Raw genomic sequence first — 16,098 nt, 5'->3', positions numbered from 1 at the left:
ATTAATTAAGAATATTACTTTATTGTTATTCTTAGATGCTAACCTATCATGAATATGACAATATTAACGTATCTCATTTTATTTATATATAAAATATGACCACTACAAATAAGCCAACATTCCCACTATTTCTCTCTCTTCCTCAACATGAAGATTCGTTATTCCAAAAATTATAATTTTTTTTATTTGAAAGAGCTTACCGAACTATAAAAGTAATGGGTGAAGGTTAAGATGAAGATTCCTTGTTTTGCAATAAAATATATATATATATATATATTTTTTTTTTTTTTTTGTGCAATTAGATCAACCCATGGGCTTCGACAAGCCCTCTCATGTGTCACAACCCATCGTTGTTTTTGGATACCACTTTTCTCGTCAATTTTGGATGTGGAATGGACAATTTATGAGAAATGTGCACAAAGAATATTAGAGGATGGTGCAAGCAATCATTGCTAATTAAGTGTATTTTTTTGTTTAATAATTGGAAAACAATTGTTTCTTTTACTTAATTTTAAATGGAATTTAAAATTAAATGATATTTAATAATATTAAGTATTAAGTTATTTATTTTTTAATATTTTATTTTTATTAAGTATTAAAATATAAAGAAAAATATAAGTGTTACTTGTACCATTTAGAAAAAGTAAAATATTTTGGTTTTTTTTTAATAAAAAAATTTAAGAAATAAATAATATATCAACAAAAAATAAAAAAGCAAATAATTTGAAATTTGATAGTAAATTACTCCTAAAAAAGTTAAAAATACCAACACTAACATAGCTTATTATGATAGTAAATATAAAAATAATATAAATAAAATAACATAATAAATTTTAAAATTATAAAAATAATAAAATATTTACTATATAAATAAAATTATTAATATAATTTTCCTTCATATATATATATATAGGTCTAGCTTCAAAATTTTCTATAGTTCCATATGTTCTTAACTTTTTTTTTTTTTTCTAAAAATCCATTTACATCCAATTGTTTTACAACTATGTGGAAGATCACTTAAAACCAAGTCTTATTGTTAGTTATAGAATTCATTTCACTATCTATTACTTCTTTCCAAAAGAAAGTATCTAAGGAATTCATTGCTTCATCATATGTCTGATCGTCTTCGATTAACTAAATATGTGAAAAAGTGAATGCCAAAATTCTTTTCAAATATTACTCTTTTACTTCTAAGATAAGAATTTTCTTATTTATTTTTTGAATTTGAAGTAGTTTTTACAATAGAGTTAGAATTTGAGTCTCTAGTACTGATTTGGATAATTTATTTTACATGGGGAAGATATGTTCCATAAGGAACTTAGGTTTATGGAAGCCTGTGTATTTTCTCTTAGATTGTTAAAGATATATCCAATTAGGATTCAACAAAAGAAAAGTTATTTAGATATACCCAACTTCCTATTTCAATAAAATTCTCAAGATAATAATAATAAATTAATTAATAAATCAAAGACTATATTAATAAGAAAAAGAAAAGGATTAGAAAAAGCCGACATGAGAATGCAGGCCCTAAGAGAAAATATGTCATCTTCTACATAAAGTTGATAAAGATTCTTCTCTCAAGATACAATGATCTTCCAAAATTAAATTGTTACAAAAAATTTAATTCCACAAACCAATTATCACTAAAGTGGTTATTTTTTTGGCTTTTTGCTGAAAACCATTTAGTTTTAGAATTTATGTTGTTTATTTTTTTACTTTTTTATGACTTATTATAAACTTTTTACTAAATAAAAAAGTCAGAATATGTGATTTTTTCTAAATAGAAAAATAACACAATGACTTTTTTTTTTACTTTTTAATACTTAATAGAAATAAAATGCTACAAAAACAAACAATCTAATATTTAATACTATTAAGTATTAAACTTCTATTTAGAATTAAGTAAAAAAACAAACGCCACCTAAGTGTTCATCAAAATAAAAAAGTAAAGATGTATTATCACGATAAAATTCTTTTATATAAAAAATAATAAAAGTGAAAAACATGGTTCTATTATACCGGAACTTCATATTCTCCTAAAATAATTCACTCACAATGTTAACAATAATTAAAATTAATGATAAAAATTGAGATGATATCATAAATATAAATATGATAGGATCTACCTGCTCACCCCTTCTAGATAATTTTATATATCAATAATACATAAAAGTTGTTTCGGTTGCTATAGAAACAATCCTTAAGGGGTTCTAGTTTGTTTACATTAGATAGGAAAATTAAGAACCAGTACATCATGGTTGACCAGCTTTATTAATACAAGGAAGTCAAATTGCAAAGTCCTAGATTGCTTTTGAAGATTTTTATGATTCTCAGTTTATAAATAGAATTTGTTAATTAGATTTTGCTTCACAATTTCTATTAAAAAAAATAAAAATAAAAATAAAAATAAAATCTATAGCTACAAGTTTAATATCAGTTATTTTGCATATAACTTGCAATAAATTAGCAAATTCACTCCATTCAAATTAGCCTAAATTTTTATTTTTTATAAATAATATGAAAAATTCAATGAAGTTACACTTAGGTTACATTTGGTTCCTAGAAAATACTAAAAAAAGAAAAAAAATATTAAAGAAAATAATTTTTTTATGTATGATTGTCGTATGGAGAATATCAAAGAAAATAAGATATAATTAAAATTAGTTAGAAATTGATATATTTTTTTTAATTATTTAATCTTTATATCAATAAGTTAAAATAAGTTAATTGTGTTTGAAGTAGTTTAAATTTATTTTTTATTTTCCATTTTTTTCCTCTATTTTCTTTCATTTGCATTTTCCCTCAATTTTTTTCAAGAACCAAACATAACTTTACATGTACTTGCTACCATGGGAGTGATTGATTTTTATGATTGTCATTCGTAAAATATTTCTTTCCTAGTTTCTATCTATTAAAAAAAATATATAATTACAAATTAAGACAGTTAAAATTGTATTTATAATTACTAGTTTAATATAGTTAATGCTGTGTATAAATTTTAAGTAATTTTTTTTTTTTAAACTTTGTTATATTTACTCAATTCAGAATTTCCTCATCATTGGCTTTTAAAAATATACAAAATTCAAGGAGCTCGCTCTCAATCCATTCCCCTTTCTTTCTTTGTTGTAGTCACCATTGGAATGATTGATCCTTGGTATCAATACTTAAGAAATTTTAGATTTTTTTTTATCATAATCTAATTCACAATTAAAAGGTAATTAATGTGTTTATCCCTTTCCTAAAACGACTTTAATTATTTAACATTAACGTTAAGTAATCTAATATCCTTTTGGAAGTTTACATATATATATATATATATATATATATATATATATATATATATATATATATATATATATAGTGAATAAATTAGTGGGACAAGACCAATATGAGAAGATGGAAGAATTTGAGGGTGTATTTGGTAAATGTTTTCGAAAATAGTTTTTAAGAATTGTTTTTAAAACTAATATTTTATAGAACAAAATTATCTATTTGAAAACTTGAAATGTTCTTAATTATCTTTTATATTTTAAAAATAAATTTTATACTTTATTTTTAATCATTCTTCATATTTGTATAATTACTTTTTAAAACAATCTTAAGAAAATAAAATAAAAAAATGAAAAAAATAAAATATATTATCAGAAAACACTATCTTTTCTATTTTTAAAAATAGAAAATTGTTTTTTTGTTTGTTGGTTATCAAGTTATATAGATTTATTTAACTACTTTACCCTAAAGACTTAATTTTCAATACTTACAACTTGATCTATGTCTGCAACGTAGCAATCTTTGATTGCTTTAGTGAATACACTTCAGCCTTGCTGAAGAGATGAAAGTCTTCAACACAAGATTCAAAGATCGAATCATTGAACGAGAGATTAGGAATGATGTGATACATTAGGCTTTCTTTCTAGGAGACTCTTTTTGAAATCTCTCAAATCTCTTAACGATTTCTCTATAATCTTTTTTTGATCTCTACTCTTAAGGGGGTTATAATGAGTTACATAAATAAGTAAAAAGCTTGAAGAATTTCAGTTTTGGAAGAGTTCTAAATTGAATTTATGTGAAAAAAATCTTGAAAAAATTAGCATGACCGCTCAAGCCAACTAACACACCACTTGAGTGCCTCGGGCGCTTGAGCAATGTGGCTCACTTGAGCGGTCTTTAGCACTTGAGCGTTTCGGACCACTTGAGTGGTCCTGCCCTTTTTAAAATAATAATTTTAAATCTTTTTAAGTTCAAAACAAAATCGATTCTCTTTATACCTTAAAGGAGCCTAACTTGCCACACCCCTTTTTAGACATACTTATGATTTCTCAATTGGACGAACAACACCCCTTGATCTTAAATGGAGATCCAATCACTATCTAAAAAGACTTCTATGACTAAAAATTAAAAGAACAAAATTGCTAATACAAAAACAAGACTCAATGTCCTAACAACTTCTAGTTGATGAAGCGGATGATGTAGATCTTAAATACCTCACGATCTTCCACTTGATGACTCTCTCTTAGATCTTGGAACTTATAGAAGGGTTGACTTCTCTTTTTGTTGGGATGAAGGCTAGGGCTCTCTCTTTGGAAACTGGGATGAATGAACCCTTTAGGGAGTTTTATAAACTTGGCTGGGAGCTTAAGTGACTTGTATCCATCTTGGTCTTAGGTCACTGAATCTAGCCTAGTAGGTTTGAATTAATTAATTAGTTTTATTAGGTTCCAATTAATTAATTAGTTCAATTTAGAAAGTTCATTCATAAGATCTTGTGTAACCTTAAATATTTATTAAAATGCCCTTATACACACATAAATAAAGAACCCATATATCCCTCAAATGATGTACCATCAAAGAATGTGAGCTTGAGTGGAGACCACTTGGACCTATAGGAAAATATTGACTCTCTTATAATCTAATTCTAAAGTTAACTCAATATCATACTACAAATAGTCAATTGCACTATAATATCTTATGATATTAAATTAAGATATAAAGCTTAGATTCTAGACCTTCTAACTATTGCATGTAAGCTCTCCACGAACCAATGTTCCTAATTTAACAAGGTAGATGTTATCAACCTCTCAAAGTTATAACCATCCTTGAGTCTTAGATTTGCCTATTATGTGATCAATTGATACACTTTAGCTCATAAGAAATATATATCAAATTCTACTAATAGAATTACCACAACTACATATTTGATGATCATATGTCCTAAGAATTATTGAAGAAGATGCATTTTCTAAAAAACATGAGATAATATAGTGCCTATCTTGAAAATACCTATTATCACATATTTTAATTAATAGTAACCTAATGCATAGAGAATATATGACTACTTGAGGATCTCACTTGTATGTTAAAGCCACTGAAAACCTTAATACTAACTCAATATTCTCTCAAGGTTGAGAGATCGTTCATACAACATAGTAGCTTGGTGAAGTTTGGACTACCTAATTGCCTATTTATTACTTACCATATAGGTCTTGTCTAATGTGTAGTTATACAAATTAATACATATGCATCCTGATAATCAAGACAAGTCATTCTTCTAATCAAGAGGTAGTACACTACAACCTCATATTGTCTAAGTCGATCTATGGATCAACTATGAACTACTCATCAACTTGTAAAGAATCCACAACTTGAATCTTTCGTGTAACTCCTAATGTACCCAATTTATGTACAATACAAGTAATGCAGACCTAAATGGTTAGTACAAATATAATGCATAAATAGGATAGTAAATGGAAATCAAAATCATAAAAATTAATGAACTTGTTTATCATTACATCATGACATGCTTTTTAGGATTCTATCCTAACACTTTATGCCTTTAGTGATGCCAATTAGGTAGGTTGCCCTACTTCGAGGGGTACCATTGGTTTTTGTGTCTTACGAGGAGCAAACTGCATGATCTTTTGGTCCTCCAAGAAGCAACAAACTATTGCTAGGTCAAGTTAAAAGGCTCAGTACCACTTGATGGTGGTCACTATTGTACAAGTCACTTGGTTAATATATATATATATATATATATATATATTAGCATCTCGTTTTCTATGGCTCCTTAATTATTTTGTGATAATATTAGTGCTCGTTACATGTCTATTAACCCAATGTGTCATGTTTGTTCTAAATACATTGGGTTAGATTATCATTTTGTTCAAAACAAGGTACCAATGAGCTGTGAGCACTCTTATCACTCAATATATCTCGTCATCAGCTCAAATTGTTGATGTTTTCACAAAACCTTTAGTTAAGAATGCATTTCAAAAGTTCAGGAGCAAGATGGGTGTTCTTTCAAGTTAAGACACTATCTTGAGGGGGCATATTAAATAAGAGATGAAATCTCCTTGATTATGCATGAAATGAACACTATATATGGTAACCATACTAAAAATGTGCAAAAACAAAGTCCAAGTCTACACCACCATTCAAGAGACCGGCTTCAGCCTTACAACAACTAGCAGCCTTGTAATAACTAGCATGAAATCAACAGATCTTTACGAAATCAACTCTCACTCTTCCATTAAAAGCATTTTTTTTTTGTAAATTCCTGAAATCATGTGATTATCATTCAATCACCGATTGCATATGTGTGTATCCGACTAAAATATTAGTTAAATATAATTCACTCCTTAAAATCAAGAAACTAACTTTGAAATATTCTTAATAATATGGCTGGGTATCTAGGCCATTTTAGTGTACATTTGCTGATGATATGGCTGCCACTTTGGCACTACTACTGGAGGGAAACCGAGTTTGAATCAAATCCATAGTTTTCTAAAAAAGTCTTAAATATAGAAAGCCGATTGAGTAGCATTTGAAGGTAATTCAGTGTTTGATAATGAAGCACTTTAATAGGCCAATTTTACTCTTTGTAGCTCACCTTCTAAAATGCAAATGAATGGTAGGAAAAAATATATATGTAGCAACCTAGATCTGAACAAACCCATTTCAATCACCGACCACATTCTCTTTCTCAGCCCTTTTATCTTCAGTAGAAGATGATTAATTAAGTTCACTAGTTTAAGGCAGCTTTTCGCTTTCAACCGAGGTTGATGTTGAGCCAAGTTTCACAACTAATGCCATATATAACACAACCTTTGATAAAATTTCTAGTTTGTAAAAGCTTTTTAGTGCAAAAAATGAATTAGACAGAAACTTCGTTTTGATGATGAACGCTCCTTAATCAAATAACAGTTGGCTTGCTTCAATCAACAATTAATCATAGCTAGTGGAACATTTGATATTAATGGACATTAAAGAATGTTGAAAGATTGTTCATTGAGCCTTCAAATTGCTTCATCAATTTCCATATATTAATTGGTAATTGATGAAGAATCTCCTCCACCATCCGCTGGAAGTTCTTGTATGATAAGCATCACAAATGTCAGCCACGTCCATCATAATTCCCACACTTCTCACCATTAACGAAAGAGGATTTGAATTGGAATAAAATCTTCAACACAGTAGTCTATGAAAACAAACAAGCTTAAGTTATTTGGCTGTCTCTCTATAGAAAACTCACATTGAAATTTGTTTGGCGTGTTGTTACAAAGCTTTAATGTGGTAGACGATAATGCACTAGGTTTGGACAAAATCAGCGCCTTCGTTCAAATTCCTTTAGAATTGAAGCTTCAAGAGAGTGACACAAGACCGACCTAGTAAGAAGGGGATTTTGAAAAAATCTTCTAAAACGTATTTACTAAAAAATGACACTCATGAGAATATTTTCAAATCTATGACATTTTTGAGAAATTCAATTAAAAGTTGTATTTTAAAAAGAGGTGTTTAATTGCATTTTGAAGTTATCTTTTGAGAAAAGCATTTTTCGTATTTAAATTAAGTTATTTCTTCAAAAGATAATTATTAATTGATAATATAAAAAGTATCATGGATTTGAAAATATTTTTAAAAATATCAATAAATATTATTCAACATTATTGTATTTTTTGTTTAAAAAAATTCATTGATCAATTGATACCACCATAATAGTAGGTGGAGTAGCAAAAGCAAAACATGTGAGGCTTAGATGTCGCTCAACCCAGGCCAATCGAGCTAGTTGAGGTTACTAATCTTGAAATCATTTTTCAATGCGATGGAGTCAAACATTTAACTAGAATGGAAGAATCACATTGGCTTAGTAAGAATGAAAACTTGCAATGTTTACAACTTTAAAAGTTGTTTACAAGGTTAAGAGAAACTTTTTCTTATTCAATATGAGACATCACAAACACATTTCCATGTAGAAACAACGTCTTTATAGAAAAATAGACTAATTCAATTTAAGGTAATCGCGCTAGGAGGGGGGGGGGGGGGGGGGGAATAGGGTGATGGTCCCTTTCTACAAATTTAAATTATGTAAATACAAAAGACAATTATATGCAAATTTATAATACAACAATACAAAGATAATTTCATATAAAGTAAAAGAGTAGGGACGAGAAAATGCAAACACAAGATTTTTATAGTGATTCGGTGTAACCTGACCTATGTCTACTCTCCTCTAGGTTCAAACACAAGCTTGAGGTTCTACCAATTCAAGGCTTTCAAACCAAGCTTTCAAGCAATACAATTGGATTATGGTTTTAATACACCTTCTTGGACTTTTGGCTCCAATCACTTTTTATAATATTCAACAGATATCTCACTCTTGAACAACCCTACAAGTAATACCCTACACTTGAGAATCCCTAAGTGATACATCACATTTTGACTTTTCTTCTAAAAAATTTACAAATAAGAATAAGAAATAATCCCATAAAATCATAGTATAAAACTTTAGGGTTAAATGATACAAGATAAACTAGGATTGATAGGTGCACTAATGATATGCAAGTTTTAGAATAATGGTGTACTAAAAAACACTCTCCCAAGGCTCAAATATATTTAAGAAAGGTTTAGGAATGTTAAACTCATTAAGCAATGGAAATTATAGTCTTTTTGTAGAGGAAAAAGCCTAACTAGTTGTTGGGAGTTTGTTCGATCGAGCTTTGGTTTAATCGATTCACTAGCCATTGATATTTAATGCATGACAAGTGGCCGTTAGACCTTAATCTCTCCTTGACTGCCTCTCGACTGGTCGAACAAATGTTTTGGAAAAGAGATAAGGTTTTTGTACTCCTCGATTGGTTGAGCTGAACCGGTCGACTAGTTCCTCATCTGGTTCAATTAGTTGAGCCATTTTTAGCTTAATAACCATTTTTTTCAACTTAAAATATTTTAAATAAGTTTGGAAAGCATTTGACACAAGATTTTAATTGAAAACATGAAATCATCCAATTTTAAAAGATTTAAAACAATATAACTCTTGGATGATTTTAATGCATAAGTAAAGAATATAATGTATGAAAAAACTTAATACACTAATAACCTTACAAAGAGATCTTATAAAATTTAGGTTCTGAAAAACACTTCTCTTTTAAGTCTTCCTCTTTTTATTGATTTTCCTTTAACTTAATTTTGTCTTTGTGAATATTGCCACTTTATAAATCATCTTGCTTAGCCACACTTAAAATATAATCATTAGTTTAAAACCTTATTTTATTATCATTAAAACTGAAATTAACCAAACCTTGGTTTTACAGTTCTCATTGTATTTCATGGGATCATGAAACCAAATAAATAGGCACCCCTCATAGAGTCAAACAAACTCCTATATCGGAATTGGTGAATGACTCTGATATCATTTCTAATAATCTACTTCTATACTTATATAATATTAGAAACTTTCCTCCCTCTGTGATGTGGGACATTACATGCAAAGATTTTTTTCTCTTTAAAAATCTTTCATATGTTTCTCCCTTAGACTTTATAAAATATTACAAGAAGCATCAAGTATAAAAACTTCCCATATACTTGCCAAAGTACAATTCATGCCATTAAGATCAAAGTTATATATTATTTATAGTAAAGAAATGGAATTTATAATATTGCAATAGGCCATCTTCATTTTCACTCCATGATGATGTGACCGCCACTTTGGCAGCCCCATAGAATTCAATCTAGTTAATCAATAAATCCAAGAATTCCAAATTCCATAATGCCAATAATTTCAAATTTCTATTTTCACAATTTGTTTTCTGTGATCATTTCTATGTGGAAATAAATTCAACGGTTGAAACTTTGACCATGATTTATAGATCAATTTCCAAATTAACTTTTGGCTACGTTTGACTTGACCAATTCTTTAACAAAAATTATGACACAAAAATCCCGCCTATACCCCAAAAAATTAAAATAAAAAAGGGTGGTACACTCTCAAATGCCACCATAGCTGGGTTTCAAGGGTTTGGCCAAACACGCCATTTGACCGCAGAATGACTTCCAGGATCCAAAAATTTTCTTCCACATCCTGAGTACATTGGATGAATAGATAATTGACTGGAAACCCTCAAAGGCTGAAATTTTTTGAGGACCCTAGTCACCAACCAATTTGAGGGTTTGTAGGAATAATATCTCTCACAAATACTTTATTTTTCTGTGATGACTCCTGTTCAAAAGTTCATGAACAAAAGGCGCTACAGATTATTATTCACCGCCAATTCTGAAAAAGTTTCTTCAGTTTGATTATGGGTTCCTTAGTCCATGAAAAAGCAAAATACTTTTAACTGTAAGGTCATAAAATTTTAAAGATATGGCTAAGGGACTTGGGAACATTTCCTATTGAGTTGTCTTTCTATGCTTCCTCATTCCCATAAAGACCAAAAACTTGGCACCCTTGATTCCCATGGCTTTGGAGCAAATTTCATATTGGAATTTTTGGATTCAAAGAAAGAAACTATTTCCAAAATGCTAACGTAGGAGACCTCATTTAGTATATTTTATATATCTCGCTAAAAACTTGAAATAATCGCATAATCTTTCTCTACTTGTTGTGTACGCCTTTACTAAGAGACTCGGTTTCTACACATTTAAGAAGGTGGAAAATTTATTAACTACATTTTTGAAGGAATGTGCAGTGTGAACATATATTTCTATAAAAGATTCAGAAAATTAACCAGGGGAAGAATAATTTACAATATGCATTAGATCTCGTGATCACTTCATGAGAACAATAGCATGATTCTAAAATCATACCAGAATGAAAAACTTTTACATTCAAACTTATCCTCAGAGTTGCAGCGCTTTATTTTATTTTTTGATCTTAATAGCAGTATTTCTGTGGTTCAGCACAAAGCAAAAAAACTGAAGTTCAATATCAAAATGATGTTCCAAGATTGGAAGTTACTCCGAAATAGAAAGAGGGACTACTTTTTCTTCAAGTGCAAAATTATACGAAGTTTCTATTCATATGTCTTCATAGACTTCTCATTCAATGATTCCAGACGGCAAATGTAGTCATTGGTTTCTTTGACTCTTCTAGTCAGACTTGTTTTCCACGGTAGAGTACATGACCCGTTTGATTATATTGAATTGACTTCGGAGTGGTTGGGTTCAAAGTCAAAACAATGAACATTGAGTTACTTTTGTCCATAACTATCCTTCTGAAACTTCAGTGCATTTGGCTCCCTATATTATAGCCAGATTCTGGTTGTGTTCTAGAAAAAAACAAAAAAGCAAAATTCAAGTAACAAGAGAAATAGAGGTTCCTTTCTTCTCATGGCTGCTGTCTTCATATTTCTACTTCTTCTCTTTTCCTTTTCTATTACAACAGCTCAACAAAGGCACTCCAATATAAGCAAAACCTCTTCTCTTACCCCCACCACTGACTCTTTGTGGTTCTCACCTTCTGGTTTTTTTGCCTTTGGATTCTATCATGCAGAAGGTGGATTTGCTATAGGTATTATTCTTGTAGGAAATCCCCAAAACACTATAGTATGGACAGCCAATCGTGATGAACCCCCAGTCTCCAGCAACGTGTCCTTAGTATTCACCGTTCATGGGCTTGTCTTGCGGACCTCACAAGGCCGGGAAATATCGATCATTGATCCCCACCAGAATGCTTCCTCAGCTTCCATGCTCGATTCAGGGAATTTTGTGCTCTATAATTCCAAACAAGAGATCATATGGCAGAGTTTTGATCACCCAACTGACACCCTTTTATCAGGTCAGCGTCTCCAGGCGGGAGCAGAGCTCGTCTCCAGTGTCTCAGAAAAAAACTACTCAACTGGTATGTTCCAGTTGAAGATGCAGCATGATGGAAACCTTGTACAGTACCCAACAAATGTTCCAGAAGTAGTTGAATATGCTTATTGGGCATCTGACACACATGGAGAAGGAGATAATGCAACACTAAATCTTGATGCTGATGGCTATCTGTACTTACTCAATGCCACCGGCTTCAATATAAAGAACCTAACAGATGGAGGAGGTCCACAGGAAGAAACAATCTATCTTATGAAAATTGATGTGGATGGGATTTTCAGATTGTATTCTCGGGGTTTGGATCAGAGCAGCGAATGGTCAGTGGAATGGTCATCCTCAATTGATAAATGCGATCCTAAAGGCTTGTGTGGCCTGAATAGTTATTGCAGTTTAATGGATCAAGAGCCTGTTTGCACTTGTCTCCCTGGCTTTGATTTTGTTGATAAAAGCCAGAAAAGTTGGGGCTGCGAAAGGAACTTTGTTGCAGAAGCCTGCAAGAACAACGATGGAAGCATCGAATACAGTATCGAATCACTGCAGAGTGTCATGTGGGAAGATGATTCATATTTGGTCATTTCGTCAAGAACTGAAGAGAACTGCATAGAAGCCTGCTTGGAAGACTGCAATTGTGAAGCTGCATTATTCAAAAACAGCGAGTGCAGAAAGCAAAAGCTTCCTTCGAGATTTGGAAGAAGATCGCTGAGTGATGAAACAACAGCTTTTGTCAAGGTAGGCACGTCCACCGCAACCCGACGTGCACCCAAAGAAAGCAAAAAAGAGTGGCGAAAGGACATCCTAATCATAAGCTGTTCACTTCTTGCTCTAGCGTGCATTGTCTTAGCGATATCTGGACTTCTTATTTACAGAAATCGTGGCTGCACATTGAAAAAAGTATCTAAGCAAGGGAATTTGCGTTTGACAGAGGGTGCCACATTGCAATCATTTACTTACCAAGAGCTTAAAAAAGTGACCAATGGCTTTACGGAAGTGCTTGGTAAGGGAGGATTTGGTACCGTTTATAAGGGAGCCATGTCAAACGGACAGAGGCTAGTAGCGGTAAAGAAACTCAACGTCTCCACAGGGGAAAAGGAGTTTCGTACTGAGATGAAAGCACTTGCGGGAACACATCACCGGAACCTGGTCCAATTGCTGGGTTATTGCCTTGAAGGTCCAAACAGATTTCTGGTGTATGAATATATAAGCAATGGTTCCCTTGCAAATTTACTATTCACACCAGCTAAATGGCCTCGTTGGGATGAAAGGATGGGAATTGCGCAGAATGTAGCAAGAGGTATCCTCTATCTGCATGAAGAATGTGAGACTCAGATTATGCATTGCGACATAAAACCACAGAACATACTTATGGATGAGTATGGGGGTGCAAAAATTAGTAGCTTTGGATTGGCAAAAAGGCTGAAGCATGGCCAGACCAGCACCCTTGCTGAGATCCGAGGAACAAAGGGTTATATTGCACCGGAGTGGTTCCGAAACCAGCCGGTGACAGTTAAAGTAGACGTGTACAGCTTTGGAATCATGTTGTTGCAGATCATATGTTGCCGAAAGAATTTCGACTTGAGCCTTCCTGACGAAGAAATTGGCCTTAATGAATGGGTTAGTCATTGTTTTGAGGCAGGTGAGCTGGGTAAACTAGTGGATGATGAAGAGGTGGACAAACGAGAACTGGAGAGGATGGTTAAAGTGGGACTTTGGTGCATCCAGGATGAGCCGCTGTTCCGTCCCTCAATAAAGAAGGTTCTTCTGATGTTGGAAGGCAGTATTATAGACATCCCTGTACCTCCCAGTACTTCTACTACTTATTTTAGTGCCGTCTAGGATCAGATAATGTTCCTGCGTGGCTTTGACCCACTGTGCAAAATAAAACAGATGGATAGAAACCCTCCTGTTGTCTTAAGTTAATTGTTGAGTAATTCCTCTTCACTTTCCGCCTATTTAGAGTCTAATGTAGAGTACTTTAATTGATGCAAAATTTACATCTTATTCTTGTTTTAGTTGTAATGACCTGCTTCTAGATATTGTTCGATCTATGTTTTCACTGTGTCTCAAGAGATTGCAGGGTTAAACAAATGCCATATAACTGATCAAGAGGTACTCACAATTTTAAAAACCGACTATAAAATTAAGAACTCATACATATACAGTATTATGAATATTTTCTCATATTTGATGTGAGATAATATATTGATTTTGTCATTGTTTTCTTTTGGTTGTAATTTATAATGAATTATTTTTTGCTTGTTTCACATTGAGAATTGTTTGCTTCAAGGTAATAATAAAATCAAACAAATGGAATTAATTAATCTACATCAATTTTCCTGTAAAAATCAATATTATATCTTTTGTTGATGGTCTTAAGCATTTGAAAACTAAGGTTTGTGGGTTGATGATCTTTGGAAGTATTTTGGAGGATTGTGCTTGAAGGTGAATATAAATTATGAATTAGACCTAGAGGGGTGAATAGGTGCCATTTAAAAATTGCAAAGACAAAAATGATCACTTCCCTTTTCCTAGCTATTCCATTTTCAACCAACTAATAAGATCATAACTAGCAATGATATGCAGCAACACTCCCAACGATTAAAGATATGCAAGTCTCATGCAAATATGAACACACTCTCCCAAATTAGCTAGACTTCTAAGGCTGATTCTCAAAGCAATTAACTTAAAAAGCATCTCATCTCCATTATCAATAATACATCAATGGAATTATTATGTAATTTTGAATATTTTAACACTCTCCCAACCAATTAGGGCTTTAATAACAGTTCATTTCATCAACATTTGTAGCTACCATAATAAAACCAATCAATGTTTCATCCAAATTGGCACTAAAGGTGAATCTCAATGATGGACTGCATCTAGAGATGGGGGAATAGGTGTTTTTAAAACAAATTCAAAAGGTTCCCAACATATATATATTATCTTTCTCTTTGAATCCTCAAAATTTATATTCCTCTTTTTTAACAACTATTCAACAAAAAATAAAAATCACAAACAAACATGAATGCAACAACACTCTCCCAATAGGTTATAAATGCAAGTCATATGCAAGTGTTTAGATATCCCCCAACATTAATTCATGAGAACAATTATCTTCCTACTACATTTCCAATTACTTGATATCATTAACAATATGAAGAAAAAAAATTATTTAAGAATATCCAAAAAGGTAATCACATCAATTTTAGCTTATATTTCATTCTCTCAACATACATGCTTAAGTGACGAATGATATTAAAAATTGACAATAAATCAAAGAGTAGAATAAGAGCAAGAAAGATAGTGACAAAATATTTTATGTGGAAACTCTCCTAAGAGAGAAAAAAAATGGCTAGTCTACCAATGATAAAAAACTCTCTATGAGAACAACCAGTATGTACAAGGGCTTACCTAACTTGAGTCTACTAATCCTTCACGGTTTACTTGACCAACACCTTCTCACTTCGATAACACACCTTCATCTATTAGAATATACTTGAGGTCCTCACCAAGCTTGATCGCGGCCTTTACATAAAGCTCAATTAAAAAGAAAATGAGTTTTTACATAAACTCAAATAGGAAATTGAGAGATGAATGGAAAGAATAATCAACCCATTCTTTTTTAAGAAAATCAGTTGGAAAACAATTTGGAAATCAAAATGAAAAAGGGGATTTTCTTGGCAATTAAACACCTTTAATTGCGGATAGAGAGAGCTTAAGAGGGAAGAAGAATGACAGGAGGTATCTCCTTTCCAAAACAAGAAACAATTTTATGTTTTAAAATGAAAGAAGCCCTTAATCCAATGACTAAGAAAGAATCAAGAAAAAACAAACTTGATTGATTTGACCCAAATCTAGATTGATCTTGAAACATGACATCTAAATGCTTGATAAAAAAATGTTGTCTTGACCCCTTCAACTTTTTTTAGAAACAAATAGTTTAAAAGAAAACAATTTCAAAAACTTAGTTGATTCCATTTCATTCATCTACAACCTCAACTGCATACTTTGGTG

The 16,098-nt window shown here is 31.4% G+C and overlaps 1 protein-coding gene across 1 annotated transcript; it reads left to right on the top strand.

The window, feature by feature from the left end:
* Nucleotides 1-11,575: 11,575 nt before the first annotated feature.
* LOC100253884 (G-type lectin S-receptor-like serine/threonine-protein kinase LECRK3) lies at nt 11,576-14,115 on the top strand. The gene has a single exon (XM_002275556.4). It carries the CDS (start codon nt 11,602-11,604, stop codon nt 13,918-13,920), a length of 2,319 nt encoding a protein of 772 aa, XP_002275592.1. The 5' UTR covers nt 11,576-11,601; the 3' UTR covers nt 13,921-14,115.
* Nucleotides 14,116-16,098: the final 1,983 nt, after the last annotated feature.

Source organism: Vitis vinifera, chromosome 4, assembly GCF_030704535.1.
Source record: "Vitis vinifera cultivar Pinot Noir 40024 chromosome 4, ASM3070453v1".
NCBI classification, from domain to species: domain Eukaryota; kingdom Viridiplantae; phylum Streptophyta; class Magnoliopsida; order Vitales; family Vitaceae; genus Vitis; species Vitis vinifera.
This window is presented reverse-complemented; position numbering and strand designations above follow the sequence as displayed.